Raw genomic sequence first — 18,484 nt, 5'->3', positions numbered from 1 at the left:
TCTTCTTATACTTATATAAAAATGAATCGCAAAATGTGTTGGTAAGCGCATAACTCGAGAACGGCTGAACCGATTTCGATAATTCTTTTTTTATTATATTCCTTGAAGTACGAGGATGGTTCTTATGTAGAGAAAACGTAAACATGTACCACGGGCGAAGCCGGGGCGGACCGCTAGTACCTAATAAAATTCACTTTTTAAGTGATTTCAATCAACACGTGAGTGCGTAAAAAAACTAAATAGAGCATTGTCGATAAATCATAGTTTATATTGCACATGCGCTCCTTTTGCTCGCTCTGATTCATTCGTAAAATTGTATTGCAATCTATTGTTTTATGATGCTGATTATGAATGTTTAGGTTATTTTCATGGTTTTATAGATTTGTTCATTTGTGCACAAACATTATAAACTAAACTTGTTGGTTTTCTTGTTAATTATCAATTTAAACGATTTATATTTTGAGACAAATACGTATCAAATATAATTGGGTGTCTAAAATTCAAAGTATGTATTTTGATTTCGAAATACATTTTTGATCGAGCGAAACATGACGATTTTGATGACGACGCGGTTGGCGCAGTGGTAAAGTAACTGCCTACTGAGCCGACGGTCCCGGGTTCGATCCCCGGTCAGGGCAAATATTTGTGTGATGAACTCAATTATTTGTTCTTGGGTCTGGGTGTTATTATCTATATATGTATTTATTAAATATTATATTTATCGTCGTCTAGTACCCACAAGTCACAACACAAGCCTTAATTGAGCTTACTGTGGGACTAGGTCGATTTGTGTAATAATGTCCTATGATAAAAAAAAAAAAAACATTATCACTCCTTACTGCTAAACATTGGATGTTTAATAACTGCTTTTATGAGAAATGATACGCTCGTATAAAGTTATTGCTTAATCATTTTACAAATATTTTGTACGATGAATAAAACGCCATAAAATATAATTAAAAAGCATTGAAAACATACAGGTAATAACTAAAGTAAATTAACAGTAATAACTATTAAACGATTGACTAAAGTGATTTATTATTTAATGTATCTAAGTATAAAGAGATTTCTAGATGATTCCATCACAAATTACAATTGACGAGTCAGTAATTACGGTTAGAATTAATAACTGTTTACAGTTATGGGTTATAATTTTTTTTGATGTGGGAAATTTGGGTTTTTTGTACTTGTAGCAATTTGAGTTGTTATGAGTAAAGCATGACATATTAATTATTATGCAGTGTGGCTTATTATTATGCATTTCATGGAAGATTCGGAGGTTCGTGTTATACTATGGTCTGGACTAGGAAGTTGTATTGAGTAAAATCCCCCATGCTCTATTTGCCTCAAAAGATATCTGCAAAAGTCAGTCATCAAAAGGTATCTTTTGCAGTTTTTTCATCGTTAACTAAATAAGTTGTTTTACTTCTGACGTTATATATTATGACAGAACCGATGTAGAGCATATAGATTATAGGTATAAATGCATGCTCTACCTGCTCTTAAAAGACCTTTGAAGATTTCGTCTTTGCCAAAAGTTATCATTTTGAAAAATACACCAACTTAACAGGTTTTTAACAATATTGAGCACGGTTAAGGATTAAGTTAATAAATAGACAATAATATTATAAGATATTAAAAAAATAACACGAAAAGAAACACCATTTTAGGAAAACTTTTATTAAACATAACATAATTAAATGATAATATTACACAATAATAATACCGTGTTACACGTTAAATGAGTATCAATTACAAGCAATAAAATTAGTCCTACCAAATTGAAAATCATCGCTATTTAAAAACAACAGCCTCAAAGCGATGACTTTTCAAATTGACGGGTTACACTAATTTCCCCAGTGGTTAAATTCTATTATGGTAATGTCAAGCAGTTATTATTTAAGAATTAAAATTGTAATGTCAGTAGTCTTTACGCTTTCGTATCGAAAGTTTTTTAAAAAATAAAACGACATTACTGCCGATTACGGTTGAAACAATTATATTATAAACTGCTTGGTTAGCACTTTCCTATATTTTGATCATTACATAATTTAAAATCTAATTCTGCATCATACTATATATCTTTTTCTAATTTAAAAATAAAATTTACAACACTGTTAGAAATATCGCCAAAAATACCACAAAAAATTTGCGAAATACTCAAACATGAATCGAATGAGCAAAAAAAAGCATTGCACTAATTTCATAGAAGCCAACACTATTTCATTACGTAAATTCACCTATTTTATGCCTTACACGGAAAGCTATAAGCAGAATTTAACCACTGTATTATCTAATTTAATCAATAACCAATTGACGGAAGGAACCATCAATGCCAAACAACTCATCGTAGTTTGTTGGTTTGCCTGGTCTGAGGGCCTCATTCGCTTTAACGTTTTCTTGTTCAGCGAACCATTCTTTGTATTCTTCTAGTCTCTTAACCCAGGCATCTGTAAATAATTGTAATGTTAATATATCTGTATTGATTAAAGGTTCTCTATAGGGGGCTGGTATTCTCTTTACATAATATAAGAAGTAATCTACATATTAATTCAGACTAAAATCAATCCCGGTTTGAAAATTTGCCTAAATGTAATTTAAGCGGCAGAAAAACAGTATTTTATGAGATGTCGAATCATCTTCATCTTATGAATCATTATTATAAAAAAATCTAAAACTATATAATTACTTTAACAACTAGTAAATCATATTTTTAACTTACTATGTAAATCATCCATAGGTCCAGCTTTACCGCCATATTCAGCAGGCATCATTTCTTGAGGAACATGTTTGTAAAGTTCATTTGCGTCACCATGAATGAAGATCTGAAACATAATAATAGTCGTTATTATATATTTTGTTTTGTTTTGTTTTATCCGACATGTTTGTCATGAGTTTGTATTAGGTATGTATTCGAACAAATTTTTTTGTGTCTATAAAAAGTCTCTACGAATTGTCTATTTAAAGAGCATCGTAAGATGCATCTTAAAAATGAGAGGAAAAAATTGAAGCATTAATTTTAGACTCGGTTTTTTGCAATAAATAGTCGTTAATCCTTATTAATATTAATAAGCGAAAATATAACATAGTGCAATAGATTTTTTTCTGTAATGTTTATAAAATATATTATTATAACGATTTTCAATTATAATTACCCTTTCTCTGATCTTTTCCTTGAGGAATGGTTTCACAAAGTTGACAATTTTGTCGACCAACGGCGACACGTTGATAATGTGTACTTGCTTCAGTTTTACTGGGTAGGCTTCCTGAAATATAAGATAACATATATGTCATTAATAACTTTCAGCGTGCGACGTTTCTTGTACTATAATAACTATACAAATTAATTTTCTTAAATCCTGAAATGTATCTAATAAAAATCAAATAACATTGTATGTATGTTTATGTAGCTTATAAAGTTTATCAAGTCAATTATAGAAAATTCAAGAACATTTATCATAGCAGTACAATGCATCTTTTCGTTACATTAAAAATCGGTTGCAATAATATACTTTCAAAAGAGGCTTTACACTTTAAAAATTACCAAAAATCGATCATCTAACTAACCTGAACGCACACTAAGAACTTCTTAACCAAAGTGGGTGTGAACTTAGCAAAGTGTGTAGGGGTAGCTACAGACGCATCCAGGATGTAGATATCACCAGCCACGCCTTCAATCTCCTCCTTCAGCCTGACGTCTCCCATCATCAGAGCCAGCTTGAAGGCATCAGCTACGTTTGGTGTTTGAGCATCTTTGTCGAGACCTGGAAAATGAGAGTTTGGTATATTATTTCTGCTCTCTTTACTTTCTTTTGACTGTATGTTGAGCTGTTTATTGCTCTGATAATGATATGATGGTTGTATTTTGTTTATTTTTCGATTCATTTCCTCTTAATCCATCAAAATATATCTATGTCTAAATCTCTAGTGCCTAAATCAATTACAAAGTATTACTTCTTATTAGGTCATCATGGCTACTGCTAATAAATTATTACTTGCTAGTTTGGCACAACCTATCTCACCTTAGCATACCTACCTAACCCACAACTTTAGCAGCTATCAAAGTATTTTTATTACAACAAGTGTTTAGTAAAACGTATCTTTTTTACTTTCAGGCCAAATTTTGAAGGAGACTTACCTCTCATAAGGACCACTCTCCGACCGTCTGGGGTGAGTCCTGGCAATGGCGGCATTTGGCTAAAAACAAAAATAAAGTTAAACGTCAATTATAGAGGATATTACAAAAACAAGAGAAGAAGCGAGTAAAATAATGGAATTCCTGATAAATTGGATTTTGTACGTAATAGATTCAAATATAAAGACATAATTATTGTCGTCACTAGAATTGTTTTGTATATGCTTATTTTTAAGCCTCATTCATGATAAATTAATGTTAAGATAATATATTCACAGCTAATTGTTTTAATGTAGTTACAGAAAACGCTCATAGCCATTGTTTTCTTAATTACTACTTGAACAATATGTCAATCAACGTTTACATACAAAAAGCCACAGGTTTTGCAGAGGTCAACGTGTGTTTTGCATAACTATTGAATAAGAATGTTATATAATGAACATTATTATGAGTTAATATGAAGTAATATTTGCTGTTCTATAATTAACAAATTATTAATAGCTTTAGGATAATTTTACAAAGTATCATACATGAGGTTGTGAATATTATATTTGAGCATTAAAATTATTTTTAATTTAAGGTCTATACCTTAAATTAAACATAATTTTGAGGGCCTGATTTGGAAAAAGATTTTTATTGGCTCTCTGCTATTTGCAAACAGCTAGGCTCTTTTGCCATGTGACTAAAATTACACTTTATACTGTATTAATAATAAACACGAATTTATAAGAAACTCACACAATCTTTAATATTTCCTGCAGTTCAGGGATGGTCACATCACGGTTGGTGAAGAATTCGGGAACGGCTGTTCTCATGGTGAAGTACATGTCCAGCTTGCGCTTGGTCTTCTCCAGGGAGAACTTGCAGCCTCGGAGGAAGGTCATCAGACGCTGGTCATCTGTTGGTGGTACTCATTGTTATTCTATATCTATAGTTGATAATAATTTTTTTTTTTTTTAAATATTATTTAATAAAAACTGACCATGTTTCTTGACAAATATACACCTACATCTACATGATACATGTAATAACGAGCTGGATCATTTTAAGTTCAGAGTAAATAGGCATCTACGCTTAACATGCCTTAATAGAAGTGAATGCGCCGAAATGCCCAATATATTATTCTTAAACAGTTAAAAATCGTGTAAATAGGAAATTCCAGATATCCCGTAGGTGATCACGAAAAAGTTAGTAATCGTCTTTTTATAGAGTCAAACATAGATAAACACTTTATAACATTTAATTGCAGTAACATGAATTCAAACTTGCAAGAATTGAACCGTAAAACTTAATTTCTTACTAACCGAATTCATCAGGTAGATGGGGCTCCTTCTTCAGCCATTCCTTGATGTGCTCCAGATCCTTGTCCCGGGTTTCAGGGTTTTCATTCAGCTCCTCCCTGATCTTCTGCCACATTTCTCCGGCTGGCTGTTCGAGCGTCATGGTTGGTGCTGAAAGAATAATGAACATGCTAAATTATGCGGTTTTTTAATATAGCTGTTATATGATCTCTTTAAATGACAATAATAGCTGGTATTCATGTCAAATTCCCCTATCTTTCGAGTATATGGGGGTATGCTTATAATAATTTTTAGATACTTAACTGCTTTTGATTGCGTGAATTTTATTTATTTTCTCAAAATATAGTTCGAAGTTTCAAGAAATCATTCTCTTTTCATTTAGTCGTAACGCACAGGTTACGGATGTAGAAAATATAATAGTTGTAAATGTTATTATTAAAAAAACAATTAACATTTCCAAACATTATGTTCAAAGAGATTTTGTTATTTTTTTCGTAAGAGTAATTATTGCGTTTTCCTCTTAGTTTTTTGGCTGTATTACCTTGTTGTATTCATCGATAATACGTGTGCATACAAAAAATATCTTGAGTGTTTTATTTGTTGCATTTCAATGTTTTCCCAAAAGTTACAAAAACAAAATTACGTATTATATTAATTGATATTCAAATCATATAATAATTAGCAATGAATGAAACTATTTTAAGGATTGTGGATCAGAAATGGTAGCGACGTCATTATATACTCAGGCTAACCTTTATGGTGTAGTGGTAAGGGCTATGAATTATAAGCAGAAGGTTGCGTAGTTGATTTTACATACCTTTTGTAAAGAATTACATGGATATATTTTAACTACTATTGAAATAAACATTGTATTAATTAATGTAACGATTAAGATTACTTTTTTACGTTATTGTATAAAACTGAACTGTAGGATAGCAGGATTGTTGTTCTACAGGGAACACTTCTTGGTCCCGTTTTATTTCTACTCTACATTAATGGCTAACTGAACATTAAAATGTTATCGTCACATAAACATGCGATATCTTTACATATTTTAGTAACAAATCAATCTGTTTGCTTAGATGTTTATTGTTTGCAAATGTTATATTTTGTGTGAAAATATGTGTTAAGGAAAATAAAGTTTGGAATTTTAATTGATTTTGTGTTTATTTAATTTAAGTATGTTATGCGGTGCGGTGAACACACCACAATGCAATTAATGGTTAAAATGTTAGCATTAACGGTTGACTGCTAAGTTTTTATGAGACTTTTTTACTAATTCCTCATCACGCTAGAATTAAAGGCGTTAGTTTTCAAAGCCACTTTCAATAAAATTTGTGATTAGCCAGCGGAACGGTTTTCGTGCAAAAAGCATTTTCAGTGACTTTCACCGCTTATACCTTTCTCTTGGTCACGAAGACCTTCTAAACTGCTCTGATTACTAAATAACTGTTGGCAGCCTCATAAAAACATTCGTAATGTGCGTGTAAATATATACAATTTAATAAAAAGAGCGCTTTCACTCCTTTTAATATTGTGTTCAAATGTTTTTCTTTATATTCTCTTTCGAATGATTGAAATTTAAGATAAGCGTCATCTATCGAATCAGTCATGTACTAAGATGGTAGCATCGCAAAGCAAGTAATTCCGCAGTAAGACGCTGATAAAGTTTCAGATAAGAAATAATTTTAAACAATTTCCGTTACATTTTTACAATATTTAATAACAGTAGTTAAATCTGAATATGAAAAGGCATTAGGCATTGCTATTTTTAACGAATATTGTTTTTTTGTTAATAAGTTATTGTTACAAGTTTTTTTGTTGTAGTGCTATTGAAAACGCTCTAGACAAAAATTTTGAGACTATTTTTATATCAATCATACATAAAATAATGTAAAAATAAATCTTCTTATTTATTATTCGTTTATGTAAAAGCTACCCTACTTTTACGAAATAAGGTGTATTTAAGAATGTAGAGCGATCTTACAATCTCAACAGTTTCTTCCGAACGGTTTGCAGTACCGCTATAATTTCACTGTAATTGTAGTTTTACTTTGAATCTGATATTACTTCTAATTTTATTGCTATGCAGAGTTTAAATGACCACGGACTAAGTGTTATTTTTACTTTTAACTATTTTTAATGAAAAGGTTATAAAATATGAAGTTAATTGTTTTTTTTTATTCCTCAAAGTTTTACTAATTGTCACATTATGGATTTCTAGGATGTACTTCACTAATGTCATAATTAAAAATTCCTTTATAAATTTACTAAAAATGATTTTCTTATGGCAATTTTTCTATGAATCTCTATTGAATTAAAAAAAATGCGAAACTACATAACACTGAAAAAAGAAAGGCTTTTAATTATAATTTTTATTTACAGAGTAAACATAATTTTGTTCTTATTAAGTTTGTTTTGTTTGATACCATTCCAAAATTTGAATAATTAGTAGGTTAATTGGTTGCAGAGGTTACTACTTAGTCTTAGTCGAGACATATAATATTACTAGCGGTCCGCCCCGGCTTCGCCCGTGGTACATATTTACGTTTTCTCTACATAAGAACCATCCTCGTACTTCAAGGAATATAAAAAAAAGGATTATCGAAATCGGTTCAGCCGTTCTCGAGACTCGAGTTATGCGCTTACCAACACATTTTGCGATTCATTTTTATATTATGTACTAGCGGTCCGCCCCGGCTTCGCCCGTGGTACATAATATTTACGTTTTCTCTACATAAGAACCATCCTCGTACTTCAAGGAATATAATAAAAAAAGAATTATCGAAATCGGTTCAGCCGTTCTCGAGTTATGCGCTTACCAACACATTTTGCGATTCATTTTTATATATATACTAGCGGTCCGCCCCGGCTTCGCCCGTGGTACATGTTTACGTTTTCTCTACATAAGAACCATCCTCGTACTTCAAGGAATATAATAAAAAAAGAATTATCGAAATCGGTTCAGCCGTTCTCGAGTTATGCGCTTACCAACACATTTTGCGATTCATTTTTATATATAAGAAGAAGAAGATTACCAGACTATCAATAAAATGTCAACATTTTTTAATCAATATAGAATCTAGATGTAAGTAAAAGAGACATACCGAAAAAGTAATATCATTGTTCCAAATCGTTTGGTCGACAAAAACGTTTTATTGTACGGACGTGATTAATCATTGGTTTGATGTAAGCTTTTTGTGGATTCGATTCAGTACAGATCTATAAGATTCGTACAAATCTTCTCTGGAGTAAGTAACAAATGTAATAATTATGGATATCTATTATGTTTAAGACAATTAACCAAAATGTTCTAATACTGATATTATTATCCTTTAGTGTTTTATATAATGCATTATTCAAACTCAAACATTTATTTATTGAATTAGAATTATTCTAGAAGTACTTTTGAATCGACATTACTTCGTTTTACCATTGACGAACGGTTTTTGGTAATATTTTCGAAAAAATCATCTACGCTAAAGCACAAAAAAAAGGAAAAAATAGTTAATTGTCAAACAAACATTTTCAGTCACAAATAAATGTAGAGATATTTGTCTAGTTATGTTCATTGTAAATATTATTTTACAATTGATATTAAAAAAAAACAGAAGTGAGTTCTAATACGACCAACGTTAGTTCCAATGGTCATTGACACACAGTAAGAAACTTAATTATGTACTTGCAGATGGGTTGCTAATTGCAAATACGAGTAAACAAATAAAAAGTGAAAATATGTTAATATTTCCAATAACTATATAAAGAAACGGAACATTTATCGAAGTTTTCTCGATTAATTAAAATACTTGATGATTACAATTTCAGTATAACATGTCGATTGTCGATATAAGAAAGCATTGCTTTGATCACGAATCACGATATCAACTATAAATGGTATGAGGTTTTTAAATAGTCTCACGAATAACATATTACGGAACGCAGTGTTAAATTACATTGTTAAAATTTTTCTTATTTTAGTGAAATATTTTTTCAATCAATGAAAATGGTAAATCTTACATTTTTTAAATAGATGTCTTGCTAAATATCCCGTAGGTAAATATAATGCTTCAATTGCCGTAAGCACTAAAATTGATAAATATTCTGTTTGAATTTAACAGTATAATAAATATTTCTAGATTGATTAATATAAAATTTTTGAACACTACAATTAATTAATATTATATGCAGCGATTAAAAAATTAATAGCAGAATATATTGAAATATTAAAGGTTAGCACTTATACAACGAGAAAACTTATTAGTTCAACCACAGAACCGCGAAGTTATCAGCTTAACAGGTTTCTATGCAATTTCTCTGCAGGCTATTGCCCCGGAGTGACTCATTGTTACCTTGCTAGACGCAATTTCCTGTGTCACTTATAATCCTACATAATAAACGATCACAAAATAATCACCTTTGAAATGGAATATCAAATCACTCGCCAAATTTTCAACGACAGAAACACTATCACTTGAGCGCGGCGTTTTTGATGTTTTTTTGTTTGTCGGGATTTAACCGACTGCGACAGGAAAGGGGTGAAACGGTCACGTGAATGGTATTGCAAAGAATGTGAGAGACTTGGTGCGCACGCGCATTTTATCATTTCGTCACGCGCGCTGCATCTTGAGATGGGGGGATGGCTCAGAGAAATATTGGAGGCGGATTGTTTTGATAACAATCAAAAGTGTTAATAAAATTAATTAATATCGTGCTAAAATTAATAGACTTAAATTAAACATAATGTGCACACTGTCTTTTGTTCTTTTTATTTTGAAATTAATATTAATGCTAAGTAGTGCTATCCGCGAGGGTGGCTAGTCATCTGTACTACCTACAGGTCTTTCACAGACCTATTTGAGACACAACTGTACTAACTACTAATTGAACTTTTATTTTTCTTATGTAAAAAAAGGTTAAAAGCATTGGAGATTTTAATTTTATATAAGTGTTAGATGTTATATTCTTGATCTTTTCTTAATCTTTACCATTTACATTGTAATTGTTTATACATATATGTACCTTTAATATAAATAACTTTATGATAAAAATCGTGTAAGATAAAACTGTCTTATAATAAATTTATATTATGTTTAGATTTTGTTAATTTTTTTTTGAGCTTAAGTGGTGTCGTGTTAGAAAAAAAAATATTTTATATCTTTTTAAGTTAAATTACAGTTATTTGTACAAGAACTCCAAAGATTCGTGACTCATAAACTTTAATTTAAAGTTTTAAGTAGCAGATTTAAGTTTGCAAACTAAATTTCAAATTGCAAAATAAAACTTCACCGTTATTGCTTTTTATGAATAAAATTCGTTTCTTTCAAAATATACAGCAAGAGCCTATTTTTCTTTAAACGAAAAATGTAGTGACAACCAACTTTCACGTTACAACCAACACATCTTCAATGCTTTTAACCTTTTTTACAAAAATAAATCAATACATTATTGGTTCTGAAGTAGGTATTTATAGATAAGTGCATTTAGATAAAAGGTACATTACATAACACATATTTATCAATATTATTACCTACTGTGCCGATATAATCGATTCAGACTGCAGTGAAAATTATAGAAAGATTCGTATAAAAGATCGTATAAATTGTATTGTTATCTTATAAATTAGTTTTATGTCTATTTGCCGATTATTTATATTATATTTCTTCTTTTCATCAATTGTTATTGACTACTAACTGACTTACGCAACTTCTTATCCCACAAAGAATATTTTTTCATCATTTTTCGTTGCTCTACAGTGCGGCGTCAAATGGATGGAGCGTGAAATAATATAGAGCCTTCCACGATAAATAGATTAGCTAACACAAAAATATTTTTTACTCAAGAACCAGAAGTTACCAAGAATAGCCAACGAATAAAATAATAACAAATACTCAGCTGTATAATATTATAGTACACATACACACATATTTTTTTGAAAATGTATAATTTTACACATTTACAAAATTTCAGTAAATCCTCTGTGTCTCAGTAACACGATTTAGATTATTCTACCAATATCATTTTTTCCATACAATTACAATATGCGATTGTAAAGAAATCACTTGCAAGACAAATTCGCCATGTTGCAAGTGTAATTCACCCCCAAAATTAGCCCACTTATAGCGTCTTCATCATTTCGCAACCTACAATAGAACCGTCATAAACGGCAACCATAATGCTTGTAGAAATTCCTAATGACGGTGACTCATCGGTGGTCAAAACCGAAGGAATTGCGTGTTTCCAATGATGCACGGTTTTATACAGATTGAGTAAAGTATTTTTTCGTTTTTACGCGAACAAATTAAAGGCTTTTCAGACTTTGTATATGAATGCGCTATTTATTATTTGAAATATTATGTCATATTCACTTAAATCTAACAGTAAGGACTAGCGCAGATACGACGGAGCGCAGCGCAGAGTATTTTTCATTGTCAAACTATTACCGACATGGTCACATGCGAAAGGTAGAGAGCTACGCTTTTTGATTTATTTATGACACTTTATTGTACAGCAAGAGCAGCAGCAATAAAAACATATAATTTGACGTGGAAATTTTGATTATTATTTTAATGAGGGCAATGTTGAGTTTGAGTTGCGTACCATATGCGTACACCGGCCCCTAAAGCTGATGTTGAAAGGTCAAAGTTTGTAAAATTACATACATACAATTCTAATTATGTATAATTTAAGTTCGTACATTAAGTGCTCAATATCTCCATCATCTAAAATCATATGTAAATGGAAACACACCGTTAAATTTCATAACGTGGCGTGCGGTCGTACGATGTTCATTTATTTCGTTTGCTATTGCACACACACAGGCGAATGTCTGGAGAAAATGCGTTAATGTGCGCTTAACGTGTTTCTACTTTTACTAGTATTTCATTAATTATTCCCGTTTTATGTTTTATTCTATACTAGGTTTCCGCCCGCGGCTTCGCCCACGCAGTCAAAGAAAAACCCGCATAGTTCCCGTTCCCGTGGGATTTCCAGGATTGCGTCATTTTCCCGGGATAAAAAGTAGCCTATGTCCTTTCTCGGGTATCAAAATATCTCCATACCAAATTTCATGAAAATTGGTTCAGTAGTTTAGGCGTGATTGAGTAACAGACAGACAGACAGAGTTACTTTCGCATTTATAATATTAGTAGGATATCATAAGTATATGAAACGCTAATAAATGGTGCTTTCGTGTGTACTATTCTGAGTTATATATACCTACTACTTATTCTTAAATGCAATGCTTTCCAGTATAAGAGCCATTAAACTTATAATTTAAAACAGAGTAAGGCTACGTTTTGTCGCAAGAATGAAAATTCAAGGGTTTGAAAAGACGACAGAAATTTGTATGCAGAGGCTTCACTGTGCGATGTCGGGAAACTAGTTTAGTTCTTCTAACAGTTTTCACAAAAAGGAGGAGAATATGTTTAAGTTTTTATAGGATTATTTACTTTCTGAAAATTTTAAACAAATTTTACTATTCATAACACACTGATAATGTAGTTGCAGAAACTTTTAAAGCAATTGTTAAATGTAGTCTGTTTCTATTATTATCAGTTTCATTAACAAAACCTTTTTCATAATTATACATACTCAAATGCGATTAAAGATTATTAAGTGTAGATATTTTAAAATATTGCAAGCTAATCTTTTCAAAGACAATATAATATTATAATTCCAGCTTCCTTATCCACTATATGGTAAATGGTTAATCTCTAGAAGGTGTATAGTCCGTTCGCGTTAAGAAAATAGTGAGTCATCAGTGCAACTACAGGATGAGGGTGTATTCACAGTGGAGAAAAAGTACAAACATTTTTTTTAAACATTAAATTATTATTAATGGAAAAAAAATGTCTTAAAATTACTTAAATCACTATTCAGTATCGCTAGATTCTTCAGTTACATTTATTATGAAATAATTTTTACCGCATGCACTTGCTGTTTTTACAATTTAAAGTACTTATAAACATTGAAAATTATGCGTCTCTCTCCGCTATGGAATTGTTTAAATTGTTGTTTAATAAGGGCGGAAAATCATCTTTGTGATGGTATATTTATTGCACCGATAAACATCGTAATCTGAATTATAGCATTGTGATTAGAATGTAAAAATATAATAGTTACCGAAACTAATACTTAAATACTAGAAACTTAACATCGCTTTCAATATTTAACTTACAAAAATAGGCAATTGTTTTTAGTAATGCAATAGTATACAAAAAATAAAACCAAAATTAAAAGGTACGATGAAAGATCTAAATTTTATTTTGATATAGTAGGTAGAGTCGTGTAGATCTTGCAAATCAAATTTTTGTGTATTTTTTCTTATTTTGTGTATAAAGTTAAACATGGAGACTAATAACATTGAAAGTTAAAACCGTTTTCACTGTTCTATTATTATTTACATTATGTAAGATTGCGTACAAGCCATTTTGAACTGCACGTTGCATAAGAATAATAAATTAAATCTACGCGTATACGTATATATATCACCTTAGTTTGTAGTGACAATAAGTTTGCCATTTTCGCGGTTAAAGTTTTCCTAAATATTGACGAAAATATAGTTACAATATTTACGTAATAAAATTTTCATTCTACGGATAAACTCAGCTTTTGACGTAACTAACTAAAAGTCTGGATTGAACTGTGGGATTGAAGTATGAGCAATAGCTCGTAATAAAATAGAGTTTTATATTTTACTGAAATTAATGAAATTTAAAAACACACAAAAAAATTGGACTTTGACGAAATAACCTAGCACTTTTCTCTTTAATCGTCATATGAGAAAGACAAACAAGATCAAAAAGTTTAATATTTAATTTTGTAGGTAAATCTTGGAAATCTATCGTTTTTTCAATTAAAATCATGATAATTTTGCCCCTTAATAGAAACTTTATCGCTTTTGTGGTATATTCTAGCAAAAGGAGAATTATGTTATACTCGTTAAATTATAATAATCAAGTTTAAGGGAGTGTTGTAGTGTTAAGTTTAGTTTGATACAAGCCACTGTACTAAGTTACACTGTAGTGACTATCATTTTACACAAAATATTAATTATAATAAGCGAATCCTAACCAATTTTTATGGAATATTTTAATTTCGCTCCGTCATATAACTTACTTATCTACTAAATACATCAAGATACAAATATATGAAATCATTACACTTCGAGCAGATACTCCCAGAGAGCCTTAATAAACCTTTAGCACTGCAAGCCAGTTTCCATTTTGATTAAATATCGATTTAAAATTATCCCATTTTTCGTTTAAACGTGGTCACAAGAAACTTATTAGTGCGTAATAAATTGCGTGTCGTTCACGCGGTCGATATTACATATCCTACTAAACTATTGTTCAAAACATGACCAAGTTAGTTGTTCAAGCTAAGCTTTATTTTCTAGAATTCATCGTATCCAACTAATCCTATCCTACTAATATTATAAATGCCTAAGTTTGTGAGGATGTGTATGTATTTGTTTGTTACTCTTTCACGCAAATACTACTGAACAGATTACAATGAAATTTAGCACACATACCTATAGAGGGTAACTTGGTTTAACACATAGGATAGGTTTTATCCCGGAAATCCTATGGGAACGGGAACTATGCGTGTTTTTCTTTGAAAATGCAGGCGAAGCCACGGGCGGAAAGCTAGAATAAAATAAAGACGAATGGTGCATAATTTTACGAGTCAATGGTTCAACAAAACGGGAGTTTTGTTTTCCGTTAATTTACGTTTTTATGATGCCAATGAAATTAAAATCTCTAATTTAATGTTTATAGCTTGTAAATTGCGCTAATGTCATTGGAGTAAGTAGAACATATAAAATAAAACGTAAAAATATGTGATACTAAGATCTATAGAGAGTTGATAGAGTAGTAGTATTTAAGATACTTTGGGCGATAATGGGAAAATGTTATAATATATACAGTACCTACCTAGTATGTGAGACATGTATGTATATGTATAACATTGAATAATGCTATAGAAAAACCACGTTCGTCTTGCAATCAATTTTAAAGAAGAAATTATTCAAATTAAATAAAAAGGCGAGTAGAAAAAATATATTAGAAAAATGTAAAAACAATTATCAATTTTTATATACTTAGGCCAAAAATAATGAAATGTATAAGGAAAAAGTCGAAAATAAATTAATTCAGAAGCTCATTAATCCAGAATATGAAATAGCGAATTTAAATCTTGAAAATCCGTCTCGGTCAGCTGAAGCAAAACTTTCTAAAGGCGATCGTTAAAAATATTCGCAACGGTGATTTGCGAGTGCATCTTAGTTTGAATATATTTGACTTTTATTAGTAAAACAACATAATTTTATGAGCTTTTTTGTTATATTGTAAGTAAGCTTGTATATTTGATAACTTTTCGTTGGCATGATAATATAATATTTTAGTAGGTACCAAATTTGCATTAAAAAATAGATAAAAACTAAAACAAAGAGAGAAAACAATTTCAACAAAAATCCAAGTGTCATAGAGTGTCGTAAATTACATTTGTACAAATAAAATTAATTTATAGTTTCATATTTTTAAGTAAGAGAAATGCACAATGCAAGTTACTTTTTAAAAACTTTCTGTGAAAACTTGAATGAACAAATGGCATATTAAGATGGTGTCTTCATATTTTTTTCTGTTTCTCTCGTTTTCAAAATGTAATGTATTTCGTTGCATTTCGCATATACAATGCGGTTACATTAAAAGTGAATTTAGAAAGCGTACACTACCGTTTGCTATCAGTTTATCTTTTGTACGTAATTTAATATTACGTCTCGATTCGATTTGCTTATAGTTTCTTGTTAGTTTTCTTAACTTCATTTACAGGCCTAACTGTAGGACGTTTCTATAATATGTAGGTAATTAACAATTATTATTTTATTTTCCATATTATTACCATGCTTTTTTGCGATACTGACTAAGGTAGCGGGAGTGAAAAGATCCAAAAATGTACCTATTTGTATCTATTTCGGTCAGTTATAATTAGCTTTTATATTCTCCTAGCTGTTAGTAGGTAGTGTCGCGGACGAATTCTACCTATACCCGTGGCCCTGTCGTTGATGCGGCTTGTCGGAACACAGTGGGGTTTTGGTCCGTAGAAATCCTCCGGGGAAGAGGCCGTGATCTATGCGAGATTTCCCCACTTACAAAAATAAAGGTAGCTCATAGTTTTTAGAAATTAAAGAAGGTTATGATGAGAAATTAATTAATTTATCTTTAGTACCATAATATTTTTCTTCTTCGATTTACAATGTCTAATATTTTAGTGTAAGTCACAATAATATAATAGTTAAGTGGAAAATATATGTCCTACTTATGTTTTATGACCATATATTATAATATAAAATTCAGCCTCTTTAATTATAAAACAACTCCGTTATTATTAATATTCATGTGAAACAAATCAATCTCTTGGGTGTCTATTGTCAATACGTCGGAAGTTATAAATAATATTCTCTAGAGTCTATGTTATAACTGGATATCTCTATATGGTCGACAATAATACAATTTTTAAACATGGCGTCTAAAGAATACAAAGACAAAGTTCTGAAGTAGTGTGTAGAATATACGCAAACTTTATGACAATACGTGATAAAAGTTTATAAACATCCCGAGGGATGCATTTTCTGGGATAAAGCATTTTTATGCAGGGTACAAAGCTTATTATCATGACATATTTCGTATTAGTTTCTTGGGCCCTATAAGCATGTAACATGTATTACATATAATTTAATATACAAAATGAATTCTATATCTATACATTTAATTGATAAATTATATTATTAGCTTGGTTGTGTCACTATTTCTTCATTCTGATATTTATAAATTTAGTTTAAAGTGAACTCTAAAATTTATAATAATATTATTATGTATAAATTGGATTTATTACCATTTCTGTTTACTTTTTTATTTTAAGATTTAAGTAAGGATATTTAGAAATACCTTGTATTCGATGATTCTTTAATTTCATCTCATACAAAATAATATCATCGTTATAATAATATTATATGTAATTAGATATAAAATGAGATTCATTAACAATTAGGCCTTTCACCGGTCCATGCTCTGTTTACCTGACTAATTAAATCTAAATAATTTCGTTTATTTTGAAATTTTATGAACGCTAATGATTAGTTCTCTTTTTTTAATTAATAAGAAGTACTGGATTTGGGGCGTCTTGTTTCTGAAATATTAATTTATACTTTAAAAATAGTGCCAGGTAAAAAGTCATATATATATTATCGATACTTCGTTCGAATATTTTCATGTTATTGAAAAGAAGTAGAAATAAACTTGATAGTTTTTAAGGATAAAGTAACTTTTTTCAGTAGTTGATGTAAATTATATAATAAAACTAACGGTCCGCCCCGGCTTCGCCCATGGTCCATATTTCGCAATAAAGGTAGCCTATGTTATTTCTCAGGGTCTAATTTCTAAGGTCGATTATCTGTGCGAAATTTCATAGGTCCAGTAGTTTATGCCTGAAAACCATACATACATACATAATTACAAACCTTTCCTCTTTATAATATTAGTATAGATTAGCAATAATTAAGAACAGTAAAAAGCATCTCAAAAAACGTGAAAGTTATGAATATTGAATAAATTGTTGAATTGCTTAACTCAAACGAAGATAGACCATATTATATTGTGACCATAGTGCACAAAAAAATAAACTGGTAGATAAACATGTCTCTTCTTATTTTCTACGTAATTGAACAATGAAAAAATAGTTCTATCATAATGTGAACTATGTAGTGAAAGACAGACAGTTGCATTTAAATCCTTAATAATTATAGAGAATGAAAATGCTAATTTGAAAAAAATTTAAGAGTAGAAAGAATCGATCAAGAGCTGGATTCGAACAACGTGTTTTATTTTATCGCGCGTGGCCATAAAATTTTCAGACAGGATGAAATTATTACAACACAGAAAAAGCAATTAACGATTCTTAACTATCTACTTATCTATCGTGTTGGTTTAAAAGAAGTTATGCAAAACCTATAAAATGCATATTCACAGTTTCAGTTCATCATCCGAAG

General features: G+C 30.3%; 1 protein-coding gene across 2 annotated transcripts; it reads right to left on the bottom strand.

Moving 5' to 3' along the window:
• Positions 1 to 1,664: 1,664 nt before the first annotated feature.
• Positions 1,665 to 10,021, bottom strand: LOC149898988 (alpha-tocopherol transfer protein-like). Of its 2 annotated transcripts, none has more exons than XM_090114205.1 (8): positions 9,851 to 10,021; positions 5,440 to 5,586; positions 4,874 to 5,033; positions 4,139 to 4,197; positions 3,568 to 3,764; positions 3,156 to 3,266; positions 2,723 to 2,825; positions 1,665 to 2,450 (listed from the first exon to the last, which is right to left on the bottom strand). In XM_090114205.1, exons 2-8 carry the CDS (start codon positions 5,576 to 5,578, stop codon positions 2,299 to 2,301), a joined length of 921 nt encoding a protein of 306 aa, XP_089970331.1. In that variant the 5' UTR covers positions 5,579 to 5,586; positions 9,851 to 10,021; the 3' UTR covers positions 1,665 to 2,298. The 2 variants fall into 2 exon arrangements, with proteins under 2 accessions (XP_089970331.1, XP_089970332.1); XM_090114206.1 differs by lacking the exon at positions 9,851 to 10,021 and adding an exon at positions 9,786 to 9,810.
• Positions 10,022 to 18,484: the final 8,463 nt, after the last annotated feature.

This window comes from Colias eurytheme, chromosome 21 (genome assembly GCF_061535395.1).
Source record: "Colias eurytheme isolate Ceu_HAF_F1 chromosome 21, ilColEury1 Martin Lab GWU primary, whole genome shotgun sequence".
Classification (NCBI taxonomy): domain Eukaryota; kingdom Metazoa; phylum Arthropoda; class Insecta; order Lepidoptera; family Pieridae; genus Colias; species Colias eurytheme.
This window is presented reverse-complemented; position numbering and strand designations above follow the sequence as displayed.